The sequence below is a fragment of the Gopherus evgoodei genome, chromosome 10 (assembly GCF_007399415.2).
Source record: "Gopherus evgoodei ecotype Sinaloan lineage chromosome 10, rGopEvg1_v1.p, whole genome shotgun sequence".
Taxonomy (NCBI): Eukaryota; Metazoa; Chordata; order Testudines; family Testudinidae; genus Gopherus; species Gopherus evgoodei.
In genome coordinates, this window is record NC_044331.1 from 6,715,509 (window position 1) to 6,729,743 (window position 14,235).

General features: G+C 47.4%; 1 protein-coding gene across 8 annotated transcripts in view; it reads left to right on the forward strand.

Moving 5' to 3' along the window:
* DPP8 (dipeptidyl peptidase 8) overlaps positions 1-14,235 on the forward strand; it is a 48,599-nt gene that overhangs the window by 5,298 nt on the left and 29,066 nt on the right. For 5 of the 8 annotated variants that reach the window (XM_030577526.1, XR_004002308.1, XR_004002307.1 and 2 more), the window contains 5 exons: positions 4,474-4,536; positions 5,514-5,783; positions 9,048-9,160; positions 11,948-12,121; positions 13,022-13,190. In XM_030577526.1, the coding sequence (XP_030433386.1) occupies positions 5,525-5,783; positions 9,048-9,160; positions 11,948-12,121; positions 13,022-13,190 (715 nt within the window). In that variant the 5' untranslated portion in view covers positions 4,474-4,536; positions 5,514-5,524. Of the gene's footprint in view, positions 1-1,044; positions 1,086-4,473; positions 4,537-5,451; positions 5,784-9,047; positions 9,161-11,947; positions 12,122-13,021; positions 13,191-14,235 lie in introns of those variants that run through there. The other 3 variants (XM_030577527.1, XM_030577523.1, XM_030577524.1) reach the window with 3 other exon arrangements.

Sequence of the window (14,235 nt, forward strand, 5' to 3'; positions counted from 1 at the left end):
TGCGGACCCTCTGGGACAATCCTGCTGTTTGCTGAATGAAAATGAGTGCCCTGTGTCAGCTCAAGCTCAGCTTTTTGTACCAAAAGTTTGTTCTTTGGTGTAGTTTCTGGAAAACCCAGTTTGACTGACTACCCTAGGGGCTCTGGTACAAGCCTCAGGGTACTACGCCCCTTCCCTAGCCAATGCCCCTATTTTGTAGTAAAAAGAACAGGAATACTTGTGGCAACCTAGAGACTAACAAATTTATCTGAGCAAAAGCTTTCAGTAACCTGGGGCTTGTAAAAAAAAAAACTTATCCTCAGAAGTTGTCGTCTCTTTTCCAAGTTGAAAAGTCCCAATCTGGAATGGCTTCCATCTGAGGCGAGATTAATTATACACGTAATCATTTTTGTTGCCCTCTTCCAAGTCCAATATATCTTTTTTTGCAAGGGGGCGAAAACATCTGCACGCAGTATTCAAGATGTGGGCGTACCACAGCTTTATATAGCGTCGGTGTGATATTTTCTTGTACTGTATTATCTAGCCCTTTCTTAATGATTCCCCACCTTCTGTTTGCCTTTTTGCACAGAGGGGATGTTTTCAGAGGACTAGCCACAACGACTCCCTTTCTGGAGCAGCTGGTTCAGACCCAGCTCTTGATAGGTGGAGTTGGGGGTTTGTTTTATTTATGCTGATCATTATTTTTTAATAATTTTCTCTGGTGGCTGGATCTCGACCGGGACATTTGGCCCTTGCCCAAAGAGCCGGGGCTACCCCCGCTTTGGGGGTGTCTGCCCCCAGCCAAGGCTCAGGGAGCCCCTGCCTGAGGGCCAGGAGTGGGCCCGGGCCCCGACCCCTCCCTGGGCGGGAGGCCCGGCCGGGCCCGGCGCTGCGCCGCCTGAGGCGGGCGCGCTGCGCACCGGCAGCGCCTCCTCCCTCCCTGCCGGGGGCAGTGTCCCGGCTCGGCCGGGCTGCGGCTCCGGAGCGAGGGGACTTGAGGAAACGGAAGCGCCGGCTGCGATCGCCGCCCCCTGTCCGGGCCATCCGCGGCGGCCGGGCCCGGGGGCAGCGCCACCCCGCCGGGAGCCGCCAGCCGCCGCCGCGCTGTGAGTAACGGGCCGGGGGAGCCGCGTCGCGGGCCCGAGCGCAGGGCCCGCCGCGCCTGTCACCGTGGCGACAGGGCCGGTACCCCCCCTGCTCCCCCCGCGGGGCGGCAACTGCTCCTCCCCCCCGGGGCTTCCCCTCCCCCTGCAGGGCCGCCCCCCCGCCCCCCGAGTAGAGCTTCAGCTGGCCTTTCTATCCCGCCTCGGCGCTGTACATAGAGCCAGCGCTCCGACCCCCCACCCCCGCCGGGCCACAGGCAGAGTCAAGCGCTGCCCCCCAGAGGGGTGCAACGGGCCCCCCCGCAGGCTCTACACACAGCCAGTGGGGCCCCCCCGCAGGGCTACACACACAGCCAGTGGGCCCCCTCCCGCCCCCCGCAGGGCTACACACACAGCCAGTGCCCCCCCCCCCCCCCGCAGGCTCTACACACACAGCCAGTGGGTGCCCCCCCGTCCCCCGCAGGCTCTACACACACAGCCAGTGGGGGGCCCCCTGCAGGCTCTACACACACAGCCAGTGGGCCCTTCCCCCCCGCCGCAGGTTCTACACACACAGCCAGTGCTTCCCCCTCCCACAGTGCTACACACGCACCCACAACCAGTGCTTTGGCCCCCTCTGTAGGGCTACACACAGCTGGCGCCCCCCGCCCCCTCTGTAGGGCTACGCACAGCCGCTGCCCCCCCCCCACCGCCCCCTCTGTAGGGCTATGCACAGCCGGCGCTCCCTCTTTCCTCTCTTCCGCAACACATGCTTCTCTTTTACTTCGGGAATGCTCCCACTCCCATAGCCCTCATCCCCGTCCCATCCCTCCCCAGGGCTACACCCAATCCTTGGGCTCCCCACATACACAGCCTTGCAAATGTACACACACACGGAGCTCCTGTATTCCTTCTCCAGTGGGGCTGCACACCTATGGCTGGGCTTCCTCACCTCTGGACTCCCCCTGGGCTTCCTCCCCATACATCCTGTATACACGCATCCTTGCTGTGCCTTCCCACCAGATTTCACAACCTGCGCACTTTGTCTCCCTAATCCTGCAGGGCTCCATACATTCCCCCATACATATGTGCCACCTGCTCCCCACTGTTGGTCCCACACTAGCCCCCATGCTCTCCTTCCCCCTTTGCCTACATGAAGTCTTTTGTAATAACTTCTCCTCCCCCGTTTCCCTCTAAGGGCTCTTCCCGTAAGGGCCTTATCTGCTGGACTCTCATACCCTCTATAAGCGCCAAGGGACTTATCTGCAGGAACGGTCTCCCTGCCCCTATGCACCTGTGCCCCATACAGGGGGATGTTTCCCTTCCCACATGCATGCACCTGCTTCTTCCCTCCCCCGACATACCACTCACATGCAGGACCCTTCCCCAGATGGGTCATGCCAATAGGGGCATCCTGGCAGAGTATATTTGAACAGGGAGCTGCTGTGCAGACAGTAGTGCCAAGTGGGGAAGGCTGTTGGGAAGACCGAGCTCAAAGCATGAGAGTAAAATGCAACAGGGCTTGGACAGAGCCTCCTTCTATCTGGGTCAATATCCTCCAGAGAAATCAGTCAGGCCTGAGTGGTTTCTTTCCTCACCCCACTCACACTCCAGTTAACACTGGGGATATTTAAAGTATGGTTGCAGGGAAGAAATCTCAGGCCTTCTATTTAGGTATCTCATTCTTCCCAACCCCCAAAGCAGTTATCATAGCCTTTCTCTGTGCTCCCCTTAATATAAAGAGAGATTGGGGTTGAAGAGAGTATTAATTAAGAATCAGCAATGTGATATTAATGACAAGTTCTTATACAGCCCTTCTCATCCATGTGTCTCAAAGTGCTGTACAAAGGAGGTCAGTATGATTAGACTTTACAGGTGGGAAAACTGAGGCACAGAGAGGGGAAAGTGACTTGCCAAAGTCCACCTAACCGGTCAGCATCAAGTCAGGAATAGAGCTCACATCTTCTGCCTCCCAGCCCAGTGCTCTGTCTTCTAAATCACGCTGCCTCCCTTTCCAAAAGAGGAAGTGATCCCTTTTGCCACCCTTTGCCAGGCAGCTTTCAGGGCCAGGCATGCCACAGATGCCTGACTCTTACAGACTGAAAGCTGTTTGTTTTCGGCTGGTCATATTCCAGCTTCTTCTCCTATTGCAACATCCTTTCTTGACTTCTAATGTATTTGAATAGCATAGAAGTTGTAGCTATAACAAGAAAATGTGTCTTCCTAATTGGCTGTGTGGGCAGATGTATGGGTGTTCAGCAAACTCTGAAACCTGACCTGCCTGACTCTTGCACAGCTAATCCACTCCAAAGGATGTTATTCATAAGATATTGTTCTGTGGTGGTTAACAAGGAGACACAAATGTGGGCATCTAATCCCTCACTACCTCTCCGTCCTCTGTGTAGGATGCAGTTATGCTATTAAGTGGGCTTAAGCAAGTGTTATTTTGATGTCCTGAATATATTTGGGAGGGGAGTGAAGAGGATTTGGAGGGGCGGTTGTGTGTGTCAACGAAGTGAAAGGGGCTGATGACATTTGTCATTCAAATTTAGCAGTGCGTGGCCAGACTCATGCACCTATGTAAAATCCCAGTGACTTCAATTTTTTATGTGGGTAGACATTTTTCATGCTTCTCTGCCTGTTAAAAGTTGTTGAAAACACTCCAGAATTTTGGAAACCTACCTAGGTAAGTGGGTGGCAATAACCAGAAATAATTTTGTTGGACTCTACAAAATATACAAGAGGCTTCTGATGCAAGTGTGAGGTCTGACCTCTTAAGTTCTGTTAGGTTATGAGCAAAGCATTCCTTTAACCCAGTTAAGATTTTGGACACTCATGCAAATGTGCATTGATTGTGATGGATGAGGCATTTAATTTCTGCTACCTGTTTTGTGCTTTGTTAATGGTCTGGACAAAGGAAAAACAGGGCAGAGATTTATTTGGAGAGGCATAGTGGCTAGAAAGTGAGACTCAGGACACTTGGTTTCAGTCACAGCAAGTCGTTTCCTCTCCCTATGCCTCAGCTTCCCCATCTGTAAATTGGGGATAATGATGCTAACCTCCTTTGTAAAGCACTTTGATATCTATGGATGATAAGCTCTAGATAATACTATTTTGCAAAGATGGAGGCAAACTGGATCTTTTTCCAAACGTCCTCCCCAGGCCCCTGAATTTTAGCTGTTTGTATTATTATGGGCTGGGGTCCAGGTCACACCCAGCTACTTTGGCTGGTCTCCAGCTGTTATTCAGCTTGCCCGTTGTATGTTGTTGCTGTGTATATCAGACACACTAATGTGTCTGTGTGCATTATAGTTGCCTGGGAGCTTGGACTTGTGTGGCTATGTGGTATAACTGGGACTTGTGGCAACATGGCACTCATTTTATAAAATAAAGTATTTTATTTTTGTTTTAGTGCCTGTGCAAAGTGCTGGACTGACACTCCTGGATGCTGGAGTCCTCTCTGTCCCTAGAACAGGTACGTTACACTTCATAGCAATGCCATCTTCCCTATGGTTTTCCCCCACCTCCCACACCTTCCTCTGCACTGAAAGGATCTCCTCTAGAAGCGAAGAAGCAATTCAGTTTCCATGCTGATGGCTTTCCATCCTGGCAAACTGAACATTAGCTCAGTTTGTTTATTTCTGAAACGAGTCTCTAGGAAGACACAAAACAAGAGTTGAGCTTTGTGCTGGATGTTCACATTTCTCGATTGGAAATTAATGACACAATGGCATGGCACTATCTTGTGTCTGGGGAATGTTGAACCTGAGTGTCGATAGTTATGGTAATATTTGCATCATTATTTAGCAGTAACAGCATTGCAGTGCACAAAGGCCCCAGTTACCATTAGGTTGCTCTACACAAAAGTAGACTTGATCTCTGCCGTGAAGAGCTTACGATCTAACTTGAAAGAAGACTTATTAACATTTTTCTCCTCTTTGCAGTCACTTGATAAGGTCCATGTGGTTGCATTGGTCAACTGTGCACAGTTGGATGGCTCCATGTAGAGTATCTGGAACCTTCCCCCCCTACCCCTGACTGCTGCACAACCTTAGTCATCGTAATATAGGTTTATGCCATAAAGGTTGGTAACTTATGCAGGATAATGACAGAGAAAAGTAACCATGCAAGATTTAACAAAGAATCATTGTTGTACTTCTTCCGTAAAATGAGCGTAAGCAGCTATTTAACAAAAGTAGGAAACTTTTTATAAAATATACATTGGTCTACATAGTTCTTAATCCCATTCCCACATCTCATGCTTAAAGGTTTGGGCCTGAATGACGACAAGGTATTTTCCAAAATAAAAACCTTTGTTTAAAACTTGTATTGAAATAGCAGTTTGCTTGTATTGTTTTCACTGGGCTATTTCTTTTTTTTTTTTTTGGAGTATATTTTCCAGCTCACTAAAAGGCAGCTATCTGAAGCGTCTCCTGTGTCCCATTCTTCCAGAAACATGCAACATGGCAGCAGCCATGGAAACTGAACAGCTGGGTCTTGAAATCTTTGGAACGGCTGAGAGCAAGGAGCATGCTGAGGCTGAGGAGCAGCCAAAGCTGGAACCCTTCTACGTAGAGAGATATTCCTGGAGTCAGCTTAAAAAACTGCTCATAGACACTAGGAAATACCATGGCTACATGGTGGCCAAGGCTCCTCATGATTTCATGTTTGTGAAGAAAAATGACCCTGAAGGACCCAATTCAGATAGGATCTACTATCTGGGTAAGTTGCTAGCGTGACCCATGTCTTGATTCAAACTCAAGCAATCTCAGTGGTGGTTTTAGTGTTCTTCCTGTGAATAAAATGTATTGGACAGAAAAACCAGAAGGGCTTGTTACGGGCTTAATGCTAGAATTGCTGGTCAGACTAACCAATCGTCCTGGTCCTTTCAGGCCTTAACATTTGTGGGGGAAAAAATCTCCCAAAGGAAAGGGGGGAGGGTGGTGAAAACCTCATCACTTGGGACTCTTAGAACTGGACAAAGACTTAGTTCAGGGTTGTTCCCTAAAGAATACTTTCTACCTGGGGAGATGGAGTAGCTGCCCGTGGAGGTCTTTCTGGGCTGATGTTGCTCATTGTTATGGACTTGATTCTGTTGAAAATAAGTTTGATTCCTTCCTCCCCCGCCCCTGCCGCCAAACACTAGTAGAACTTGATCTGTTTTACCTATTTGCTTGCATCGTTGTGGAGGGGGAAAGAGCATATCTGCATATTGGCCTCCTAAAAAGAGAAATTGTAACTGTAATTTTCAGACACCTCAACGCCACTGTTATAGATGGAGTATATTTTCAGGGGCACTGCAGATAGCTGGCAGGATATGCAGAAATGGGGGCATATATATTTACACAAATGAAATGCTTTGTTTTTCCTGTAGTTTCTTTGGCGTCTCTAGTGAACGTATGTATTCAAATGGTTATTCTTGGCCTCTTCTCCTCACTTTTACTAATTGTGGTTCACTTAACCTGGACAGTTCTGGGGTTCTAAGTCAATGCTGTGCCAATTTTAGTACTTCCATGTGATTTTTATAGTGTGAAAGGTACTGCAGGTGATGGGGAGGGGCTTAGCTTAGGGGACGGGGCTTTTGTGATATCTGAATGTTTCCCTCCAAAAGCCACAGTAGTAAACATGATAAATCCAGTCTGCGGGGAGAGGTGAAGCCCTGGTCAGAGAACAGGGAGCCGGAGCTGAATTCTAGCTCCAGTGCTTGCTTCTTGGGAAAGTCTACACGGGGATAAAAACCTGTGGCTGGCCCGGATCAGCTGACTCAAGCTATGGAGCTTAGGCTCCAGGGCTGAAAAACTGCTGTGTAAACACTTGGGCTCCAACCCAATGCTGAAAGTCCAAACAGCAATTTTTAGCCCCTTGAGCCCACATCAGCTGATTTGAGCCAGCTGTGACCCTGCTGTGTGTTTCTTATTCCTGTGTAAATGTACCCTTAGAGTCTGATTAGCAATTCAGAATGCATGTGTGGAAGCTCATTGAAATCCGTGGAGTGCCACATGGGGGCACAGTCTGCCCACACGCTGATCCACGGCCTGAAACCGATGATCTGTCCCCTACAGTTTCTCCACTCATAAAATGCGGGTTAGTAACATTTCATCTGGCCTTCACAGCACCCCTGTGAGGCAGTTTAATGGACACGGTCAACTTGAAACTTCGTCCATTTACAGCAATACTTTTAAAGGAATTGTTAGCGATTGAGCAGGAGGACCCAGAGGCGGATTGAATAAACGGGCTTCTTTATTGTGGTACTTGTTCCCCTCAACCCAAGCACTGAATTCATCACATCATACTCTTATCTAAGTTAATTTGTAAATACCCACATTTACTACAATGCCCCCAAACCTTTATTTAATAATATGAAAGCCCATATAATGGATATTAATAGCTATATACGGAATATAATTATGTCTGCCCCTGTTTACAGCATTAAGCATATTATACAGACATTTTTACCTTGAAGATGCATTTCTTTGCAGTAACTAGACACAAGTTTCCTTAATCAGGGAAGGGAGGAAGAGGCCATGACCCTGAGCTCATCTATGTAGCTGGGAAAGGAAGGGAGGGGGAGATAACACTTCTTTACTCAAAGGGTATTCTTTACACACCTACATTCCTTATGCAGGTGCAATGCTTATCAATCTTAACAAGCAGAAGGGAAGGGAGAGGGGTGTCAACTTTATCTATCAAGCAAAGAAATAGTGCCTGCCGGTGCCTACTCCCTATTACTGTGATAGCAGTTTTCCAGGTCTTTCCTTAACCCTTACATATCCCAACAGGCATGTCAGGAAACTGCATCTACCCTAATGCTCCTTGTAGTTTTACTATCACATTCTTTTATATATTTGAAAGGTATATACCTTCCTCTGTTGTTGCTGTGTGAAAAACCCATGCAAATAACGGGAAAGCATCTGTCTGAAACAGAGGAAGGCAAAACTGACTAGATACAAAGTAAACAATGAAAAATAAAGAGAGAAATTGATCTTTCATGTTGGAGAAATCTCATGGGCTCCTTTTAACAAAAGGAGGTAAAAATGTTTAGGCAGAAGAGTGACTGTTATGTTGAAAGTGATTCGTAAATAGGTCCAATCCTTCTGCTGATCAAGCCACTGGCAAAACTCCCATTAACTTTGGTAGGAGCAGGAGTTGGCCCTAAAGGTTATAAAACATAGAATCATAAAATATTAGGGTTGGAAGAGACCTTTGGAGGTCATCTAGTCCAATGCCCATGCTGCAGATTAAAAATGTGCTGATTTGTTTTGTCTAACGTGTACTTTTTGGGGTGAGAGAGAAACCCCGTCAGAAGGTAGCTGGAAACCCTCTCATTTGAGGTATGTCTGCATTGCAGTCAGGAGCTGGGATTGCACCACACATAGGCATAGCCAAGCTAACTTGCTAAAAATAACAGTGTAGCCACCAGCTAGCCACCTGAGTAAAGTCCTGCTTCAGACCCTAGATATGTACTCAGGCAGTTAGCCCATGCCACCACCTGTGCAGCCACTGCTAGACTCCAGTTTTTAATGAGCAAGCTTGAGCAAAGCTAGCCTGATTGTGCCTACGCTTGGTGTTCCAGCTGCAGAGTAGACATACCATTTGAGGCAAGGGGCATGACTCCGTAATCCAGCAAAGAGCATGTAATAATTACGAAGCCCTGCTGTTGGAGCTTGATTTTGAAATGTCCATCAGTGACAGGTCCTGATATCCACTTTCCAGAGAATGTCCATGTTCTAGTGGCAGCATGCCTTTGTGCTTGGTATGGTGCCTTGTTCCAAAACTTCACCTACAGTCCCCTCCTCCTCTTCTGCTTGCAGCACCTCCCCCCGCCATCCCATTCCGTGAGTGAGGCTGCAGTGTGTTTCAGTGGTTCCCCCTTAGGAAGGCAAATGCTCATGCTTCTGTTGTGTCTTTTGGCTTATCTTTATCAGCTCCTGGGAGAGCATTTGTCATACTTTAATAACGGGGAATGAATCCTTTTTTCCTTTATAGCCATGTCTGGCGAGAACAGGGAGAACACGCTGTTCTATTCAGAAATTCCCAAAACCATAAACCAAGCTGAAGTCCTAATGCTTTCCTGGAAACCCCTCTTGGAACTCTTTCAGGTACGTGAACAGGACAACACCTTCTTTCCCTCATGGTAGACATTCGTGCTGTTCAGGCTTGTTGGAGTTATTGCAGTTGTGAGCCACCAACAGGCTGTGCAGTGAATGTCTTAAGGTCTTAAATGTTTTTACTTTCCCTCATGCGTAGCTAAGCTCTTTACTGTTAACTTTTAAAAGATCTTGTCTTGTCAACTTTAGGAATTTTGTAGCCTTTTGTAAATCATTTAAAAAAAAAATTCTATTCTGGATGGGATGCATATAGCTTCCAACAGATCTCTGCAGTAATTTTTCTGAAGGGAGAGCAAGGGACTTATTGTAGAAGCTTCACTTCTAGAGAGTCCAGGTGACTTCTCACTATACCGTCAGTTTAAAGGTGTTACAGCTTTTTCCTTCCCCAAAATCTGCCTCTACCAGTCTACTGTATGGCTGCTGTGTCAGCTGCAAGACTGCAGTAGCCCACCGTGAATACCATGCAGTAGAGAGGGGTATTGATCAATTGATCCATATACTTAAGGACCAGCAGCAGCTGGGAGATCGTGTTGGAGTTCCGAGCTATACTCAGTGGTGCACAGGTGGTGTGTGCCCCTTATGTGGTCTTCCCGTGTCTTGTCCTTCCCCTCAGCAAACTTGCAGCAGACTGCTGGTGTGGAAGGGGGGCAGGACTTGCCCCTGTGGCATTGGCTATGATGTGAGCACCCTGGATGTTACTGGTCTGTCCCCTCATGAGGTGTAGGTCCTACTAAAAATTCTTCTGGTGCTTTCATCCCTCCCAACTGATCACTGTGGATCTTAGCTCGAGTTAGTTAAACTCTGTGTTGTTACTTTTCCTCTCTAGTCACCGCAGACATTTTTAATTCTTTTACAGCAAGTTCTGTTTGCCTCGTAACCATCGAGCTGCCAGCGGACATACCTGGTGTGTGGACCTTGTCTGTATAGCAGTAAAGCACTCTCTAGTGATTTGCTGCAAACAGAAACCTACTCTCACTAGGTTTTTGGGTCTGAAAGAGAAAATGGACAAATGTGCAGCTTTCCAAGCGCCATTCCTGCCCAGGTTGCATCTTTTTCCTTAGGCAGAATCTTGTAAACCTAGAGCTCCCTCAGCATTTCCAAACACTTGCTCATTCTAGCGCCTGGTCCATGCACACAGTTGCCTAATTTTAACCAAAGGGGGCGAGTTTTAAACTGATTTAGTTAAATTGGTGCAATCTTGTCTGGATACTCTTTAAATTCATTGAAATTTGGCTTATATTGGTTTAGCTTGCAGCTGTAAAGGCAAGTAAAACCAGTGTAACCAGTTTCTCTGTCCACACTGAAGCTTGCAACAATTTAACTAAATCTCCACAAGAAAGTTGCACTGATGTCACTTAGTGTAAATTTAAACTGATGTCATTAACAGGCTCTATGGACACTCTTATTTTGGTGTAAGAGCAGCTTATTTTGGTTTTGCTTAAATCAGGGGTGGCCAGCCTGTGGCTCTGGAGCCACACACGGCTCTTCAGAAGTTAATATGCGGCTCCTTGTATAGGCACCAACTCTGGGGCTGGAGCTACAGGTGCCAATTTTCCAGTGTGCCAGGGGGTGCTCACTGCTCAACCCCTGGCTCTGTCACAGGCCCTGCCCCTACTCCACCCCTTCCCGCCCTCTCCCCTGAGCCTGACATGCCCTTGCTCCTCCCCACCTCCCCCCCAGAGCCTCCTGCATGCCATGAAACACCTGATCGGGAGGTGTGGGGGGGAGGGGGTGGTGCTGATTTACGAGGCTGACGGTGAGTGGGAGGAGCTGGGATTGGGTTGTGGGAGCTGATGGGGGGCGGCTGACATTTCTGTGGCTCATTGGTAAATTCTGACTCCTTCTTAGGCTCAGGTTGGCCACCCCTGGCTCAAATTGATTAGAAGCAGGTTTAAAAAAAACAACAAAACAAACTATTCTTGTACTGAACTGAGTGTCCAGACAGCCTTTCTGCACCAGTTTAACTGTGTTTAGAACAATTCAAGTTATATAAGTGCAACTTTCTTATGTAGGCAAGCCGCAAGTCAAACCAATGCAACTTGTGTGTAGGCCAACCCAAGGTTACTTTTGGCTTCCATCCTTCCTTTGAGAAATCAGACCTGAAACCAGTAGGAAGGAACATTCTCCTCTCTTTTCCTGTTCATTGGCTCAAAGGGTGTATGTAAAACTCCCGGGACAAAATTGGCCTATGTCTGTCCATGCACCAACACCGGAAAAAGGTAGCGCAGATCCTACAAAGAAAATGGCTGCATCTACGAGGGACTTCACAAACTTTTGTTACCCTGGTTCAAATAAGATCCCCAAAGACTGTTGCAAGGAGACTTCCCAAACTGCTAGACATAAAAGCCAGAGGGGCACTCTCTGCTCCTACCCTCCTTTCCACCCAAAGGGGCACTATTAAACAGACTCTAACCTCTACCTCGTATCAGCAGGACTTCGGCTCAGACAGGGCCTTATTCTGCTCTTGTTCTCCCTGGTGTAAATTGGGAATAACTCCATTTAAATTGATAGCAGAATTACAACCGGGTTTACAATGATGTGAGATCTGAACCTGGCCCAGAGTTACTGGTACGAGGACAGAGACTCAAGCATGAGCAGACTGCTTGCAGCCAGTGGGATTCTCATTGGATTAACACGTTTCTTTGTTTACCAGAGATGCTACTCAAGCTGCCAGCCATCTTTGGCTCTTCGGTGCCAGAGGAGATGCTTTCTGTACATGAGAATACCAAGTAAAAAGTAAAGCAAGCCAGATGATTTCTCCTCTCTCTTCCTATTCAGGCTTCTCTAGACTACGGGATGTATTCTCGCGAAGAAGAATTACTGCGAGAGAGAAAGCGCATTGGGACAGTCGGGATTGCCTCTTACGATTATCACAGAGAAAGCGGCACCTTTCTGTTTCAGGCTGGCAGTGGAATTTACCACGTAAAAGACGGTGGCCCTCATGGATTTACTGTGAGTTCCTGCACATTGCTAATCCTCATGTAAATGTACTGTCAGGAATTTGTTTGCAGAAGACTCAAGGCAATGAGATTTGTAGATCAAGCAACCACCTATGGATGCACTAATAATGCTGAGGGTCACTGAAATACGTTCTAGAGATTTGAGGGGGGGAATGATATGACGTCGACTGCTAGTAACGTTGAGCAAAAGGGAGAAGAGAAGGGAATGTGCATAGTAGCAGTCTCCGGATTTATGATTTAGTGTAAGAGTCTTTCCGTGAAATTGCTTGTTACAAGGTTGCTACTCATTAGATTGGGCTGCAGAATAGAGAAGAGAACTTTGTGAAAGAGCAGCTGGGGTCACTGCTGCCTAAGTGCTGAAGCTGGACTCCAACTTCCAAGCCAGAGTTATTTCTTTTTAATATATAACACATGCCTGATGTCAGTCTAATGATGTCATCTGATGGATGCTGCTGCATTCTCAGTGGGTTTAGCGAATGAGGCAATTGCGTGCTTCATCCAGTTCATCCATCAGGGTGCAATTTTTTAAAGTGCACTGTGCCTTTGTAAACAAGCTGACTTTCTGCTAGCGCTGATGAAAGATGTCTGTCTTAGGGGCGTTAGTGTGGCATCTGTGGAACCACTCAAGAGGCACTGTGGCAGCAGAAGCTTCCCTACCGAGAGTGTGTGGGTATTTTATGTTTTTCTTGGTCAAAAAAGGTTGGATTCCTCTCACACTAAGCTCCAGCATTTGAATGCAAGTAGAAGTTGGCTACTGTACCTTCCAGTAACACTTGTATCTATACTTAATGGAAACCATCCATCTTTTTGGAGATGAACAGAATAACACAATTCAGCTCCTGCTGTCGTGTTTTATATTGCTGACTAATTCATCTTTTCTTCTTTTAAACAGCAACAGCCCTTAAGGCCCAATTTAGTGGAGACCAGTTGTCCAAACATACGGATGGATCCAAAACTGTGCCCAGCTGTTCCAAACTGGATTGCCTTTATCCATAGCAATGACATCTGGATATCTAATATACTAACCAGAGAAGAAAGGAGGCTAACCTTTGTCCATAACGGTAATGCATGTTCAATATACAATCCAGATCTTTAATCTCTTCTTCCTTTTGTGGGTGTGTGGGGATATTCTCTAGACCAGTGTTTCCCAAATTTAGGATCCCGCTTGTGCAGGGAAAGCCCCTGATGGGACAGGACAGTTTGTTTACCTGCCACGTCCACAGGTCCGACCGATCACGGCTCTCACTGGCCGTGGTTCGCTGCTCCAGGCCAATGGGAGCCGCTGAAAGCAGCGGCCAGTAAGGCCCTCGGCCCGCACCACTTCCAGCAGTTCCCATTGGCCTGGAGCGGCAAACCACAGCTAGTGGGAGCCGCGATCGGCTGGACCTGCGGATGTGGCAGGTAAACAAACCAGCCTGGCCCACCAGGGGCTTTCCCTACACAAGCGGCGTCCCAAGTTTGGGAAACACTGCTGTAGACCAAATTTGGCACTGGCCTTAATGGCTTCTATTGAAATTTATGTGAGTTGGCCCTGTTATTCCAGGGCTGAATTTGGTCATCTGTATGTCACGTTCTCTGCATTTCTTCTGCTGGCTTTGTGGAGCAATTCTCTTCCATGTCCATAAAGTCTGGGAAGGTGGCTCATTCGCTGAATGCATCAGGGAAGCTTTTCTTGTTGAACCCAAAGTTTTCCCTTTTCCCTGTGACTGCTTCTTTCAGAATGTAGGCGCTATGAGCTGGGCAGAACTGGAGGAGAATTCCCACCAGTGACCAGACATGCTGCAAAGCTCTTGGAAGTGATCTAAAGTGCTTCTGATTTGCCCACTGGCTTCTGCCTCATTTTCAGATAATTTATTTCTCTTCCTTCGCTTCCGCCCTCAACTGTAATTTACAGATATACCGGCGTGTGACTTGGATGAAGGAACAGGGGAAATACCCACTTCCGGGGTGGTTAAAAGTCAATTAAAAATAAATTATGTTTAAGAGTTAAATACATTCTTCATTTGAAACCTAAGCCCATTAAATGTGAAACTGACAACCTGTGTTAAGGTCTTAACTTCCTAAAATCCATATAAATAAATAACGCTGCATTAATGAGCCCTCCTC